This window comes from Hesperophylax consimilis, chromosome 12 (assembly GCF_061612785.1).
Source record: "Hesperophylax consimilis isolate HC1 chromosome 12, BYU_Hcon_1.0, whole genome shotgun sequence".
Classification (NCBI taxonomy): domain Eukaryota; kingdom Metazoa; phylum Arthropoda; class Insecta; order Trichoptera; family Limnephilidae; genus Hesperophylax; species Hesperophylax consimilis.
Window position 1 is genome coordinate 10,860,764 of NC_142847.1, and position 17,537 is coordinate 10,878,300.

At 35.8% G+C, this 17,537-nt stretch overlaps 1 protein-coding gene across 1 annotated transcript in view; it reads right to left on the reverse strand.

Moving 5' to 3' along the window:
• The window catches only part of Agps (alkyldihydroxyacetonephosphate synthase), a 94,888-nt gene that overhangs the window by 1,181 nt on the left and 76,170 nt on the right, over window positions 1–17,537 (reverse strand). The window contains exons 3-4 of the mRNA XM_089637690.1: window positions 3,533–4,721; window positions 519–801 (exon numbers count right to left, since the gene is read on the reverse strand). Coding sequence (XP_089493816.1) covers window positions 519–801; window positions 3,533–4,721 — 1,472 coding nt within the window. The remainder of the gene's footprint in view (window positions 1–518; window positions 802–3,532; window positions 4,722–17,537) is intronic.

Here is a 17,537-nt window from a genome sequence, read left to right on the forward strand (position 1 = left end):
TATCTTAATGCAGGTTATAGAATGGGTCGTAGGAAGGGACTTGTTATTGTAAGTCTTGAAATGGTGTGAAGGAGACAAACTATGTGCAAAAACGCGTTCAGTAGATTTCTCAATCTAAAAAAAAGTATTGCCGTTTTAAAAATAGACGTTAGGTGGGAATGATTGAGTGTTTACTCTACAGATATTTCAAGATGCTCTAAAGAACTAGTTTTGTGATAAATTTGTTAAATACCTTACCCAGAATGTTAGTTAAGACTCGCATTAATAAATCCCTTCCTACTGCCCCTACCTTAACTCGCCTCACAACACTGCCCAACCGGATGGCAATATATTTCCCCTGTCTTTACGCTGTACAGTCAGGGGCGCTCTTGTGAGGTGTAACATACATTTAAAAGAAAAAATTGGGTGACCCAGTGGAAGTGACTCAAAGGAAGACCTATGAAGAGGTCACTAGACTTAGTTGGAGAGGATTGAAGCAGAAGAATGACCGAAGCCACTGATATGAATTTATAGCTGACCTCCAGAGGCGATGATCTCGTCCCTAGCAATGTCCTCGATCTCCTCGTACAACTTGACAGCATCGTCTCCGGCGCGCTTGGTCTGCAGGCCAAAGTAGAAATAAACGCAGCAGCCGGCGTCGTAGGTTTGCGTGACGCGGCAGGACACCATGAAGTTGAGGTCGCGCTGACGACACTCGCGCGTGATGCAGTGTTTCACGTTGCGGCACAGTGCCTCCGTGCGGTCCCACGGCATTGACGTCTCGAAGGACTCGGCCACGATGCCCAGATCAAAGGCAAGATCCTGCAAAAGTAAAATATTGATGTCAGACATATGTAAAGACGGGATAAATGAATGAGGTAGAACACAAATTAATAGCTCTGTCCACACACTGCATTCCTAGTGTTCGAGGCAGTTCCCTACCAAAAAATAATAATAATATTTGGATGATTTGTATAGCGCTGTTTTTGTGCAAACCTCAAGGGTACCTCATATACAGGGTGCCCTGGGGTAAAGTGCACAAACTTCGGGAAGTGATTCTACATGATAGTACAAGTAAAAAAGATTGATAACATTTTCAGAAATTTAAAAGTTTTAAGGTAGTTTTCTTGGTACAAAAGTTGAATTGTTTGTATGCAGAAGATAATATTCTTCTATGGAAAAATATTTTAGCATGAAAAAAAAATTTGAAAAAAGTTATTTATCTTTTTTAATTGCCATCATGTAGAATCACCCCCGAAGTTTATGCACTTTATCCCCATAAATATGATGCAGATACGTTAAGTTTAAATACTATTTTCGATCAGGTTTCGCTACTACCCTAGTTCTTCAGGGCAGTACTATTATAATCCTTGTTTAAAATCTATATGTACGTATGTTTTAAATTCGTTTACAGTGGGTTACAAAAGACAGACTGACCCCCAGGGACAGAAGTTCATATGTAGAGGATTGGTACGCAGTGCTCTTTATCAATAGGGAACAACTTTAGTATCAGACTTTTCTTTAGCTTTATTTGGTTCTTTTACTATTAGACCCAGTTGTTTTGCAGAAATTTACGTGTGACAGTCATCAAGTGACCATTCAGCGCCATTTTGTTTTTTTGATATTTGAAAGGTTAAACGCTGATTCTAAGTGCGTTTCAGCTTTTTTGGCTTTCTATTAAATTGTTCTAAGCTGACAAGCTAAACATTATGGGACCTTTCGACTGTCAAAAAACAAAATCCCGCTGAATGGTTTTTTTTTGGTTCCCTGAAGGCCCCACGAGGAAAGAGTCTGCGAGGTGATCTCAGCTCCCCTCTCCCCTTTCCATTCCCCCTTGGTTCCCCAAAGTCCCCTAGTTTTTAAATCCAGGGAATTAGAAGGTCACCCCAGCAGAGCCCCGAGTGCTTGCGTAAGGTGTAAATACATACTCCGAGATGTGACCCTTTATCTCGGAGATACCGTTGGTGGCACTGTTCCCCAGGTCATTCAGCGTGAGCACGGCAGCTCACACCTTAGTTCGAGATGACTATTGCAGGTTGTGTTTCCACTCCCTGAGCAATGAGTTCGCCACACCCCTTAGCTACTCATATCACCATACTATTTCCAATATTTGAACTGGAAATTGCATGTTAGCATCCTATTAAAGTTCATTGTCAAGAACTAGATCAAACACACAGATGTACACCTATAATACTCTATGATCAAAAACTATTTTGCGTGACATTAATAATTTAAGTGCTTTGAGGACAGAAACTGGTCCTCCAATTACAGTGTCAAGTGCCGTGACATATTAATGTTATTCATTGACTCAACAAGCAGACTCAATAACTCCTTACCTCTTTAGGAAGTAATTATGTAAATAATCATTTGAGAAGTGCCAAAATTCCACAATCTTAACATGTTTGCTTAACATGCTACTTAAAAAACTTACGCCAATTAGAAAAAAATATTTTGTTTTCGGACATGACCAAGTGTGATTCATTTGAACGTGCCATCTATTCCTCGGGCGGGTATAATATAATATAAACCTACATATAATCTATGACCTACAGCTAAAACGAGACAAATAAGATTTTTATGTGCCTCCGGTGTGTTGTTCTTGCGAACAACATGCTAATGTGATTGACGCGAGTAACCTTAGCAACTAAAAAAAGCTAAGCTATGTCCACACCAAGTACATTAGATACACATACAAGTGAAAAAGCAAGCTTTTGGCAAGAATCTGGCATGCTAACTACTTGAGTACTTGTAGGTCAGTATACACACGATAGCTATAGGCATGCTGGCTACTCACATCCTGTATGTTCGTGTGCATAGCTGGCTGAGATGGAGGTTTCGGATGAAATAAGAAACGAACTGCAATTTTATTATTGTAAAGTGGCGAACGTGCATTGGTAGCTGTGATAGTGTATAATGAAGTTATAAAGAGTCTTTTCATCCCCCTACTGAGCTATTTTGATCGTGAAAATATCAACTTGCAAAAAAGTAACAAAATAGCACATAGGCGTGATCATTCTGCTACTGCAGACATGCTCCGTGTCCCCTACCACTCTCCCCACCATACACCGCATGCCACTGGCACACAAAAATCAAAAGCTGTGCGATTGAATGGCATGCGAGTTACTATCAGCAACACGACACAAATTCCACTGGCACGCTGAAGACCGCTACTGGCACCTTTTTGAGCAAGTTACTAACATATATGTATCTGCGGCTTGAGAATCGTTCTCATCCCAGGCGAAATTACTAATATTGTCACTTGTACGAAAGAAGAAAAATCATTTGTGTTATAATGTACTGTATATGCCTTAATAAACAAGTAAAAACAAAAATTTCGACAAAAAATGGACCAACATATTGGAATATGGAAACGGAAATATTTAATGGAAACCTTTCAACTGTAAAAAAAATAAAATGACACTGAAAGGCCATTTAATGACTCTGGTATACCTACGCAAAGTTTTGCAAAACAACTGGCCCTTAGATTTTTAGGAATAATCAATCAACTCTCGGAAGTTTAACGGAATGAAACTTAATGAATGGTACAACTTACTCTGATGTATGCAATCACGAAGGTCAGCACATATCCTCGTTCTCCGTTCTTAGCCCCTCCAGGCATGCCCCCTAATCCCGCTGCTATGGCATTGATCTTCTTCTCCTGGGCAACCACATCCTCTTCAGAGCCCTCATACAGAAGCGTGGTCACGCACAGCTTGTCCATGTCGAAGCCCTTCACCTTGGTCAGGTAGGTAGTCTTCAGAACCTCCAGGAACGAGCCGAAAGCCGTCGGTGCTGACTTCAACGCTTGCCCGAAGTGGAACTGCTCATTATCTATCAGCCTAATGCTGGAAGGCTGGCACCGTTGTCTTGCCACTTCTCTCATGCACTTGACTCCTGATTCAAAGTCGGGGAACACGATAGATCCATATCGTGTGACTTTCGGCAGTGGTCTTATTTTGAGAACTACTTCTGTTACTACTCCGAGAGAGCCCTCGGAACCCAGGACCACCTGCTGGAAATCTGGACCACAGGATATTCTGGGGCTTTTGCTGCTTTTGGCTAAAACTCCCCGAGGAGTTACCATCTTCACGTGAACGACAAGGTCTTCAATATTTCCGTAGGTATTTTTCTTCATGCCACTGGCTCTGGTAGCTACCCAGCCTCCTAAAGAAGAAAACTCGTAAGAGTCAGGTTCGTGTCCCGCTGTGTAGCCTAACTTTCTCAATTCCCTTTCCAAATCTTGTCCCAGGATACCACCCTCGCAGCAAACAACCAAGTTCTCGTAGTCCACCCATAGGATTTCGTTCATTTGTGAAGTGTCCAATGAGACTATTGGTCTTAGCTCGTTGGCGGGACATTCTACAGCTCCTGAGACGGAAGTTCCACCTCCGTAAGGTATTATGACGAGCCCTCTTTTGTCTGCTAGTTTCACTATCTCCACAACTTCCTCGTGACAAGAAGGCCATACCACGACGTCTGGAAGTCTTTTGATTTTGTCAGTCTTCACTGCGGCTATGTCGTGGAGAGCTTGTCCTCTAGATCGAATGAGCCTGTCGAGACCTTCGACGGAAAATGAGATCCCCAGCGCTTTGATCTCATCCAAGATGGACTGGCTGATGATGGATTCAATGAAGCGTTCTGGAGGAGTGAAGGAAGGAGCGTGGTTGATGTTGATATCGCAGTCAAATTTGGAAAGGACGAAGTCTTTGAAGAGCGCAAGATCCACTTCGCCAACTGGATACCTAGAAAGAAAATAAATAATTAGCTTATCTGATTAAATATAGAAAATTATTTGAGAACTAAGGTTTAATGTGTAACATCTCGAATGGAATCATGGAATTAACTCGCGTTAAATTAAGTATCAGAATTACGAAATTTCTCACGGTAATTAATAATATCGCCAAGTCAAAGAAAAAATAAATGCCATAATAAATCTATAAATTTAATAATGACGATGTTACATATATTCTGACGAACTTAGCCGGGGAAATTGCGAATTGACTGATGAAATAGTTACCTACTTACTATATAATAAACCAAATAATAAGAATAGAAAAATCGCACATATTTAGCCACTGGGAGCTTATTTGGCCACATTTTGCCCAATTTGCTAAATCCCCGAGCTTACGCTGGCCAAAATGTAGCCAATTTAAAGAGATATACTTAAAAAAATATGGAATTATTATAAAGTTTCCGCGTCTTCTGCGATAATCACCGAGACAACTGTTTTACACAGCAAATGGTGTCTTCATTTTTTCAAGAGATGTCTCCTATCTCCATTCAGTGCTCTAATAAAAAATACAAGGTTTTACGGTTTCGAAATATTTTTGCAAATCCTCTCTTGTCGTTGCAATAAAAATTCCCGTGATTGTTTATTCTACACAAATTCTTAAAAATAAGATCTTAAAGTGAAGTTTAATTTGCACCTGTCAAAAAGTGTTTTTTTTCAGTGCCGTACCTAAATTATTGTTAAATGAGAGGTGTAATATCGTGACACATGTATTATTAATCCAGTTAGAGTGATTCACAACAAAGAAATAGATACAATTTTTTATTTTTAGTCTGATAAATTACGATTGAAAAATTATTTGTTAAGTAAAAAAGTACATTCTAATTTTTTTTTAAATTTCTATTCTAATGCATTTTTATTAACAATCAGACGAATTTCACGCGTTTGTGAATTTAATGATTTTTTTTTATAAAACCTCAAAACTTAAGATAAATTACGAAATATAGGTTAATTCATTTGCTTTAAACGACAGTCACCATTTTTATATGTTTTCGTATCAATATTCGGAGGTATGATTTTTTTAATGAGATCGGGCGAATTCAAAACCAAACGTACGAAAATCTAAACCGCTCAACTCATTTTATAGTAAATATCTTGGCGCTTCAGTGGAGAGTAGTAACATAATCAAACATCAATTTAAAACTCTTTTCCAATAAATTTGTAAGCAAGTAATTTGTTGACATAGTCTATCACATGTCACGTCGTCCTTTTTGACACATTCAATAATTATTCATAGTGATCTTGGGAATGTTGACAGGCTGCAAGGGCAAAATACAAGAACTCACTTGAATAGTTTACACAACGTAGACAAGAATCAAATTAAATAATACACTTATGTACATACTAGTTACAGCGAGAGATCGTACGTCACACAGTGGGCTGAAAATCGCCTTTCATAGACATAGAGACTTGAATTTTAAAGGGTATTTTTTTTTTGCTAGAAATGGATTCTGCTGATCATTACTATGCTATAAAATGTCGTACGAAGCAATTGCGTGTACAAATGAAGGAGTTATAATTTTTTAAAGAAAAATTTGTATGGTGCTGACATTAAAAATGAGGCTATCTCTGGAATCATAAGGTTGGCCGTTCTATCTTTACACACAGATAATACTACTATTTATTCGTATTTTTTTGACATACTTCATAAAGTGGCGCAAGGTGCGATTATTTTTTTTTAAATCCGAAGTTGAAAAAAACCCTTTTTAATGTTGATGATTCATTTTAATGCTTAAATGCTTTTAGGCTTGCAGTGTAAATAAAATATTGTAAACTAGACAAAGCATACTCATATGTAAAGCATTTAAGCATTAAAATGAATCTTCAACATAAAAAAGTTTTTTTTTCAACTTTGAGGATTTAAAAAAAAATAATCACACGTTTCGCCACAATACAAAGTATGTCAAAAAAAAAACAAATAAATAGTAGTATATTTGTGTGTAAGGATATAATGGTCAACCTTATGATACCAGAGATAGCCTCATTTTTAATGTCAGTTCCATACAATTTTTTTTTTTTTAAATGATGACTCCTTCATTTGTACACGCAATTTCTTTATACAAAATTTTATAGCATATTAATGATCAGCAGAATCCATTTCTATACAAAAAAAATACACTTGAAAATTCAAGTCTCTATGTCTATGAAAGGCGATTTTCAGCCCACTGTGCACAGTGTTTTGGCTTGCAGTGTAAATAAAATATTGTAAACTAGACAAAGCATACTCATATGTAAAGCATTTAAGCATTAAAATGATTCATCAACAAAAAAAAGATTTTTTTTCAACTTTAGGATTATTAAAAAAAAATCGCACCTTGCGCCACAATATGAAGTATGTCAAAAAATACAAATAAATAGTAGTATTATCTGTGTGTAAAGATAGAACGGCCAACCTTACGATTCCAGAGATAGCCTCATTTTTAATGTCAGCGCCATACAAATTTTTCTTAAAAAAATTATAACTCCTTCATTTGTACACGCAATTGCTTAGTACGACATTTTATAGCATAGTAATGATCAGCAGAATCCATTTCTAGCCAAAAAAAAAATACCCTTGAAAATTCAAGTCTCTATGTCTATGAAAGGCGATTTTCAGCCCACTGTGCGTCATCGACGATCATCCTCTTCCTTTTACTTACACGGCTTGTACGAAAAGACAGTGAGATACTCCAGTTCAGTGTCGATAAATCGGCGTTTATTTTTTCATTAAAAAAACAATATTAGTATGTTACATCATTCATTTTCTATTAAATGTAATTGTATGCCTTTCATTACCTACCTCACTAACCTGTTCTGAAGTAGGTGACAGGAATGTACAGTAAACTATTTAATTTAATTGTATGACTTTCATTTCCTACATCACTAGGTGGAACCTGTTCTGAAGCACGTGACAGGAATGTGCAGTAAACAATTAAATTTAATTGTATGCCTTTCATTACCTACCTCACTAGGTGTAACCTGTTCTGAAGCACGTGACAGGAATGTGCATTAAACAATTAAATTTAATTGTATGCCTTTAATTACCTACCTCACTAGGTGTAACCTGTTCTGAAGCACGTGACAGGAATGTGCAGTAAACAATTAAATTTAATTGTATGCCTTTCATTACCTACCTCACTAGGTGTAACCTGTTCTGAAGCACGTGACAGGAATGTGCAGTAAACAATTAAATTTAATTGTATGCATTTCATTACCTACCTCACTAGGTGTAATCAGTTCTGAAGTAGGTGACAGGAATGTAAACTATTTAATTTAATTGTATGCCTTTCATTACCTACCTCACTACGTGTAACCTGTTCTGAAGCAGGTGACAGGAATGTGCATTAAAATATCTCATTGTAATGTTATTGACAGATTTAGAAATTTTGTGTTAAATTAAGATAAATATTTGAAGGAAAAGAATTAAAAATATAAATAGTGTGTAAAAGAAAAGGAAAAATAGTATATTTTAGACGTACTGGTTAAAAAGACAACGATCAGATAATATAGAAATAAAATAGTATAAAGTCAAAATGCAAGACAGTATTATTAGCAATGCTTAGAGAATAACAAGTTCTATTTCATAAGGTCTTCAATTTCCTTTGATCTTTTCTCATCAGCCATTCAGTGATCTTTTTGTTGAAGGAATACATACTAATTATTGCTATGGTCTGTACCAGTTAATGGCATGCTAGAACGATGACGTCATTTACGAACTCTCGCTGGGACTAGTATAGTTCTTTCAATTACCTACCTAGTACGTAGATAAATACAATTAGTTATTGTGATCAAATCAGGCCATTAAAACTGTCAAATTTTATGCTAAACCTGACTCCTTTCTCGTGACATGATGATTAATTTATACTTATTTAGAATATAGGAAAAGTTTGAATGAAAAAATAACTTGTACAATGAAGTATTCCACATCTAGCGTTCTGCGTTTCTGTAAGTAAGGGAATGCGGCCCGAAATATTATTTTATTCATCGTACTGCATAGAGGGTTACTATTTTCAATAGTTACCATACCTACAAGTACATCTATATATAAGGGAGAGTGTCTGTGGTGCAAACACGGGACGGGCGGTGTGGACTGGATTTAAAAATATATAAATCTACAGACTCATTCCAAGGCTAGTGAACCAAAAACTTTCAAAACAAGAGCAAGGCGATTTCGAAAAACTCTGTCTAAAGCCCGGGCAACACCGGGAAATGGTTTAATATAATTGCCTGTTGCCAGGCAAAATAATAACGTACGGAATCAAAAAAAGGGGCGTTTGAAGAAAACAAAACATAAAAAATGGATATTGTTTTGCGTTCGGAGCATACCTACGCAACATAATAATATACAGGGTACAGCAAAACAGGCAGTGCAGTTTCGAAGGGCCAGCACATCCCGTGTGGTGGGGGTAGGAACCTGGGAGGGATCTCATTGTATCGAGAGGGTCGTGCCGTTTTCAGTCGTTACCATGGTTTGGTCCGGACAACACCAGGACTTCGCCGTCCACACATTTATTGAAAAATACTGTTCTTTCGTCGCCACCCAGCGGGCCTTCCGGCTGCAATTTGCGACTTCTTCCTGTGGGGCTGTCTCAAGGAAAATGTTTTTAAACATCTGCCTCACACTTTGGAAGAACTCAAGGATTGTATTCAGGAGGAAATCGCCGCTATACCCGTCGAGATGTGCCAAAATGCGGTCGAAAACTTCAGAATCAATGTATCGCTGCTGGGGGCCATCCTCTTTCTGATGTCATCTTCACGACTGCATAAAACGGCATGATGTACCGAATAAAATATAATATTTCTTCTCCATATCTGTCAGTTCCGCCGTTTTTTTATCATGGTAACGACTGAAAACGGCACGACCCTCTCGATACAATGAGATCCCTCCCGGGTTCCTACCCCCACCACACGGGATGTATCGGCCCTTCAAAACTGCACTGTCTGTTTTTGCAGTCTGTTATGCCGCACCCTATACTTTGACACCATCACTATTTTTAGGGAAATATTATTTAGGGAAATCCTATAAGAATGTGTCAGAAATCTGCCCCCAGTGATATTTTGAATTCTTTTTCTACCCGTTCTTTTGCAAATATCATATCTAATTTCTTATAAAGATTTAAATGAATAACAGTTTTAAATCTTTTTGGAATTCTCGCTGTGTCCATCCGTAAGGGCAAATTGACAGAACATACAAGCCTGTCCAAAAGGTTAATTCGCTTTCTTCGGCAAGGCGCTACAAAACTAACTTAAAAGCGAGAACGTGAAATTCAAAGTCCTACCATATTATACTAGTTTGGGAACTGCTGTCTTAATCCATATATCTTATAAATATACGAGTATATTGAATAAGTCTCGGGATGATAAATTATTGCGTGTTCTTTGTAAATAGTGTCGCGTATGTTTTTTCATATAAGTCCAGTTCTAAAGAAACACGGTTTCGCAAATAAAATAATGAATAGACGCAGTGACAAAGGCATAGAACTATACTGATGAATAATGAGGAGCGTGTCGTGAAGGGCAAGCCAACGTTCAAAGTGTTTGAGGCAAACATCTCAACAATGTATACCACAATATTCCTACAGTCAGTAATTACCAAAAATACAGTTTGTAGGTTGGCGAAACAGAGGTAAGCAAAAAATACTGTTTAATTATCGAAGCGATTTTTAAACGAAAATTTGAAACAGAAAAATCAGAAAAAGATACGGTCGCATCTAGGATATGAACTCAGGACCCTTTGTCTTGCCGTCAAGGATTTGGGATAGTGGGTGAGGAGAGTAATTTCATCGTATTTTTTTGTATATATACCTATTATTTAACTAGCTTATACTCTGTACGTGTTGCTGTGGCTCAGTCTTTCTGTGCAGCTAGAGAAACAATAACTCGTGTTGCTTTTACGTCTAACACAGGCACTTTTTTTCGAATAAAGCATTTTTGTCCAACAGATGGCGCTGTGCTTTTAAAAAAAAACTTGTTTTTCCTGTCACAGGTGACATCTATATAATATAAGTATACATGCGTATTCGAATGCAACGTTATGTCAACATTTCAAAGCAATCGGTAAAAAACTTTCGGAGATTTAAGATTTTGAACAAACAAAAAAAAATATTACTAAAGATTTCTTATAAAATAGTAAAGAGATAATTTTGGTTAATTACAGATCGATTACCGAATACTTTTTTTATGATTACCTAATTTATAGAATATCCACTCGAGCGAAGTTTGCAAAAACGTTTTTTGCCAGTTTTTTGCCAAATTTATAGAACATATATATATGGCAGACAGACGAAATCCAGGTGGATTCATCGGCAGTAAGCGGTTCATAATATATTTCCATATACATTTTCAGTAAAAATAATAATTAAATAATGTGGTAAATGAATATATATACAACGAATCGCTCGAGTGGGTATGTGATGTAAAAAAAAAACAACTTAGATATCGCACAAAACTCTCTTGGGGGATCTGAATTACCCCCTCCGGTGTGGAAGGGAATATAACCTACATGTACAGAGTTAGATTGCATTAAGTTCAAGCTGAATCTTGCAATCATATAAAGATAGCAGCCAATAAAAATGTGCGGTGGGAAATATTAAGATAATTTTGATGGTTACCGAGATATGACCAAATAATTATAAGCAATAATTAGTCGCCTGAAATATCCATACAAATTGAAAATATCTCCCGAGTAAAAGTAAATGCCGCTAATATTTTATACCATCAGTGATCACATCTTCGGATCTACCGGATCTGCCCTGATGATGGACACTGCAACGCTGTCCGAAACGTCGGCTAAAGAAGGAGTTAGCGCAACACGGCATAACACCCCAAAAACAAACAACAAAAATGCTTTTGGCCGTGACAATCTAAAAAGTTTACATGTTACATTTTTTGACATTTTTTTAACTACCATACTAGGTATAAAAATAGTATGAAAATCTAAAATAAATAAAAGTGATGTAAAAAATAAACTTCTCACTGCGAAATATTCTATGGTCGTGAACTTTGAAGAGATTTTTATTACCGACCAATAAAACAATATTAGGTGCAAAGTTTTTTTACAACACCTACTAGTTTAGTATCGCATTTGAAATGTCAAAGAATCATTAACATTTAATAATAAATTGTAGCAGATCATAAATCAGGTTGTTTACACACCATATATATTACATTATTACTCTATTTCACGACACTCAATCAATAATTGACCCCATAATATTACTTTTATTGCGTCTAATGTTTATGTTGAAAAAACTTGTCGTATTCTATACTTTTGTACATAATTTAACTGTTCAACTGCTTTCAAATGTCTAGTAAACAATTTAAACAGGTGCCAATTTTGACGCCCTTACGAAGCTTTTTAGTAATATGCTACTCTGTTAATGTAAATACTTTATAGCCTCCCGCACCGGAGGGGGTAATTCAAATCCCCCATGGAGAAAAATGAGTATTGCTAATTTGTTAAGAAACTCTTCAAATTATAGGTAATCTAGTTAAACACGCAATTGCGAATCCTTCACCAATGAATTAATAGGTTTCCTGATAAACTTTTAGTAAAATACGAATATATTATCAGAAATCCCGGCGTGGGCAAAAAAATGTTTGTTTAATTTTATGTTATTTTACAAATTAATCGTTTAAAAAAAATATAGTATATTTACGGCACGTTGAAGAGTGGAAGATTATTTTAGTATCGCCCTGGTATAAGACAACCATTCAGAATTGAAACGTTGCTTGAAATGGTTTTGGACGAAAAGGGCTTACTCTGTATCTTTCGAAACTCTCCTGCCGTCGGTTTAGCCACGTCGCAAACCCGTAATTATCTTTTCCTTCTGGTATTAAAAAATCCTCGTCCTCCGGTGCTATACACTCGGTTAATATGTGTATATATTTAAATTACTTAATGCAATACATAAATGTATTGCGGAGGAATACCTAAAATTTGAACTCTGTGTTTGGCATATTTAGAGAGATATTTTATTAATTAGAGACGATGTTCACTCAGTTGACAGCACCGGCAAGGAAAGGTTAAACCACGAACTTACTGGTTTGTTAACCCGAAAGATACAGAGTAGGGCCCCAGACCTGAATAGCCAGGTTCTTCCCCACCTTCCCCATGTCCTTCCTCTCCCCACTACCTCCAGCCTCACAACAATTGGGGAAGCCATAGTCTCGCTGGCTCTAGACGGTTGGGAGTCTTAAGCGGTTTCAGATAAAAAAATGCAGGTGCACCAACACGTATTCAGATAGATTAAGAATTTAATAAAAGTTTATAGGGAAACGGCCTGCATTCCCGTTTTTAACCGGATTACCAATAATTTGAAAATATTCTTAATAAATTAGCAATTCTAATTTTTCTTCGTGCACAAAGTAGAAAACTCTCTGAGCGGGGAGGAATCACGAAAATTGCATAACTTTTTCTGTCTAAAATGTATAGGTTGACGCAGCCGTAATCTGCTCGCAACATCATTCCCACCATGAGCTAAAAATCCATTTAACTATAAAAAAAAATAATTATTGAAAAAAAAGTTAAAGAAACGGCCTGCATTCCCGTTTTTAACCGGATTACCAATAATTTGAAAATATTCTTAATAAATTAGCAATTCTAATTTTTCTTCGTGCACAAAGTAGAAAACTCTCTGAGCGGGGAGGAATCACGAAAATTGCACAACTTTTTCTGTCTAAAATGTATAGGTTGACGCAGCCGTAATCTGCTCGCAACATCATTCCCACCATGAGCTAAAAATCCATTTAACTATAAAAAAAATAATTATTGAAAAAAAAGTTTTGTTGGTATTTTAGTCCAAAAATAAGTTTTGTATGACAAAGGCCATGCAGCCGTTCCTCTCGAGATTTACGTTAAATTAGGCACGTACGTCGGTATGTTATATGAGTTAGGAGACGTACTACATCAACTACATAATGGTGTTGTTTGAGACTACCAACGTAGAATATTATATAACGAACCTGAGTTATTAACATGACATTCTGCCCGCGGCCTGAGGTGTGCCCTCGAATAATTATAATTCTACTTTGAAAAAAAAAATCTGCATAACAACCTTTTCTAAATTTCTCCAGATCGACATCAACCGTCCTAGTACCTTATTAATGACATTGCATAATCTTTGTCACATTCATTTTAACTGTATGTATTTGGTTATTTAGGTATTTTTAGTAATCAAAAAAGAAAGAGATTGAAGTTTTTTTTTAAATTTCATTATCATCATCATTATGAAATACAAATTGTTTGGCGATATGTAATATAGAGAGACCTAGCGCATTCTAAATGTGCTACAAGATAGAACCGAAAGGTTTTTTATTTTACAAAAAAAGTGTATAAAAAATGTATATTCTCTCCATGCTTGTTCAGGAGATCACCTGTGTTGTGGAGAACATTTTATTACAGTAAGTTAGTAAATTTTAACGAGGAAGATTTAACAGGTATACCTAATTAAAAATATTACAACAATTTAAGCAAGTTAATGTAAAAATATCATAAAATTCAGGATTTTCCAATAAGAGGTGCTATTTTGATATTCAATCGTAAAAGATCAATGGTTTCGTTGCTTGTGTGGCACGCAGCGCCGTTTTGTTGAAAGTAAACGTTGTCCAGATCAATACCATCCAATTCCGCCCATAAAAAATCATAAATCATCTCTCAATAGCGCAATCCGTTCACCGTAACTGTTGTTCCAGCCTCATTTTCGAAAAAGTAAGGTCCAATGACTCCGCCGGACCATAAACCGCAACAAACAGTCACACGTTGAGGATAGAGAGGCTTTTCAACAATAACTCTTAGGTTTTCCGAGCCCCAGATGCGACAATTTTGCTTGTTGACGAAGCCACCGAGGTGGAAATGGGCCTCATCATTCAAAATGATTTGCATTTGATTCATTCAAGTGAATTTTAATAATTTCAATGCGTTGTTGAAGCGTGTATCGTTCCATTTTTATTAATGGCGTAGTTTCTACTTGTCAAATGTCAAAAATGACAGCTTCAAAAGTAACATCTACCGAAATAGCGGGCTATTCAAAATAACACCTCTTATTGGAAAAACCTGAATTATGTAAAAAAGTACATGTACATTAGTAATGTATATCGCATGTATATTAATTAGGGGGATTAAGAGTTACGCATATGTATTTTGTGGTGATCCGGTTTGACTCCCCAGTACTTCCTGTGGTATAGAAGTGGTAACTTTAGATCACACGTTCTAAATAAATATCGTCTTTTCTATCAAGCCTTATCTGAAATGGCGACCGGATAACTCATTAAAATGACGACTTAACACACCTATAAAAAGTGATATAAAGTCATGAAAAGTGCTGAAAAAAAATATTTATTGCACAAAAATAAAGAGTACAAAGGGTATAGCTTATAGGTTACATCCTATTTCTTCCAGCTAACCCAACAAATACACATTATATTACATAATCCAACAATAACATGTTAACAAATGTATGAAAATAAAAAATAAAAAAAAACAGCTGTATTTAATTTATGTAAGGTATTCATTTAAGGTGTAGTGACATTTGTTTAAAAGAAATGTTTTTAGTGATGATTTAAATTTAAGTATGTCGGTTATTTGTTTGATGCTACGTGGAAGGTTGTTATATACTTTAATGGACATGTAGTGTGGTCGTTTTTGAAATATAGTTTTGTTTGCTTTCGGGATTAATAAGTTTTCTGTGAACCTTGTAGCGTGTTTATGTGTTGAGTTTTTTTGTGGGAACTTTTCTGCAGATGATCGAACTAACAGGCATAACTCCATTATATATATGTCCGTCACTGTCAGAAGTGTGAGATTTTTAAAAATTGGTCTACATGAATCACGGTGATTAGAGTTTGTAATTTTTCGTAGGCACCTCTTTTGGATGATAAAAACACCTTTGGCGTTTACTGAGTTTCCCCAAAAAACTATTCCGTATTTTATCATTGAGTATACGTATCCATAGTATGCGGTGATTTCTGACTCGATGTTTAAGATATTTTTGAGGGTGCCTAGAACAAAAGAAAAGCTACTGATTTTTGCTACAATTTTAGATACATGTTTTTTATATTTGCGTCTAGTTGTATTCCGAGCAGTGAACAGGCTTGGGAAGGTTCGATATGATTGTTATTAAAGTTAACATTTATGTTTATAGGTGTAGCTTTTACTGGACAAAATTTTAGAAGTTCAGTTTTGTTTGTGTTAAGCGACAGATTTTGTGATAACAGCCAGTTTGCTATTGATTGACAAGTCTTGTTAACATGTTTATTAAACTCGTCAACGTCTCCATTACATTCAAATAACAGAAAAACAAGGTTAAATAGGTGACGTAGGTTAGGTTTATAAAGGTGTTTTGAATTGTCATTGCGTTGAACACATTTTTTAAAGGTGTCTGGAATTGTCATTGCGTTGAGTTATCAAGCAACCGTATTTTGTATTGTGCAAGGGTAGATGTTTTGAATTGTGTAGGCAGTGAATTCTTAAGTTTAATGACCCTGGGGGCGATTCCGTGTCTACTTAGGGATAAGAAATTGTCCTTAACCTTAAAATAAAGAATTTATGGGTGATTCCGGTTATAAGGATATGAATTGTACTTAACCTTATATTAAAGAGTTTAGGGGTGATTGCGGTTATAAGGATAAGGACTTGTCTTTAACCTTAAATTGATTCCGGCTCAACAATTTTTTCAATAAATTTAAACTGGCAAAATTAAAATAAAAGTTTGGCAATCGTATATATTGCGTATTATTTTATATATTTTCAAGCAATCAGCAAATAGTAGGACTACATCTTCAAATTTGTCGACAATGTCATTGATGAATAGTGAGAAAAATATTGTGCCAAGGTGGGACCCTTGAGGAACCCCACTTGTGGCCTCAAATATATAAGATTGTATAGAATTAATCTTTTATCGATATCTAACCATCCTACTGCTAAGGTAACTAATAATACAACCGAATAATTTAACTTTGATGCCCAACAATCGGGGTTTATATATAAGTATGTGATGTTGAAAAAGCTTTACTAAATTCAATGAATATATATTATTGTCCACTTGTTGTTTGAGACATGTTCAGATATGTAATTTTCATAAATCATTAGATTACTTAAGGCGATGCCATACGTAGTAATGCAAAATCATGTGTTTTTGGTTTGAAAATTTGGTCGGCTAGAAATGTTTCAGATACTTTAGTTAAATACTGCGAGTAGAATACATCTTGGCCTTTGAAATAATCGAGTCTTTTTATAAGCCCAGAAAAAAATAATGTAAGGCCAATGAAAACTGCTTTAAAATTCAAAATCTCCTACTTACGAACCCATTTTCAGTTATGATTTTATTGTTTAATGTGGCAAATTAAGTTATTTATAAAATGATCGAAAAAAAATTTAATATTTATGCCTGAAAATCCACAAAATAAAATATAAGGCACTTTTTGGCCATGTTTTTTTCTTGCATAAATCAAAACTGGCGGATGGTGTTAAGAGGGAATTTAAACCTTATCGCCATTTACGTAAGGGTTATTATTGATAGCGGCTCAATTTAAAATATTACACGACGTAGTCCATCGCCTTAGGATAGAGCGACCTGTGATGAAGGTTGGTTAGGGACAATAATATTGTTGATAGGTTTTTCAATGATATCTAGAATATTATTAATAATTATGATAATTTTTGTTTCAGAAAAACCCATCAACCTTGAATATTTTTTTATTAAAATTCACAATAATAAAGTGTCCAAAACTGTCCTTACTTACGTCATCGAATAACATCATTGTCATAATATATAGATTTATACAAAGACTA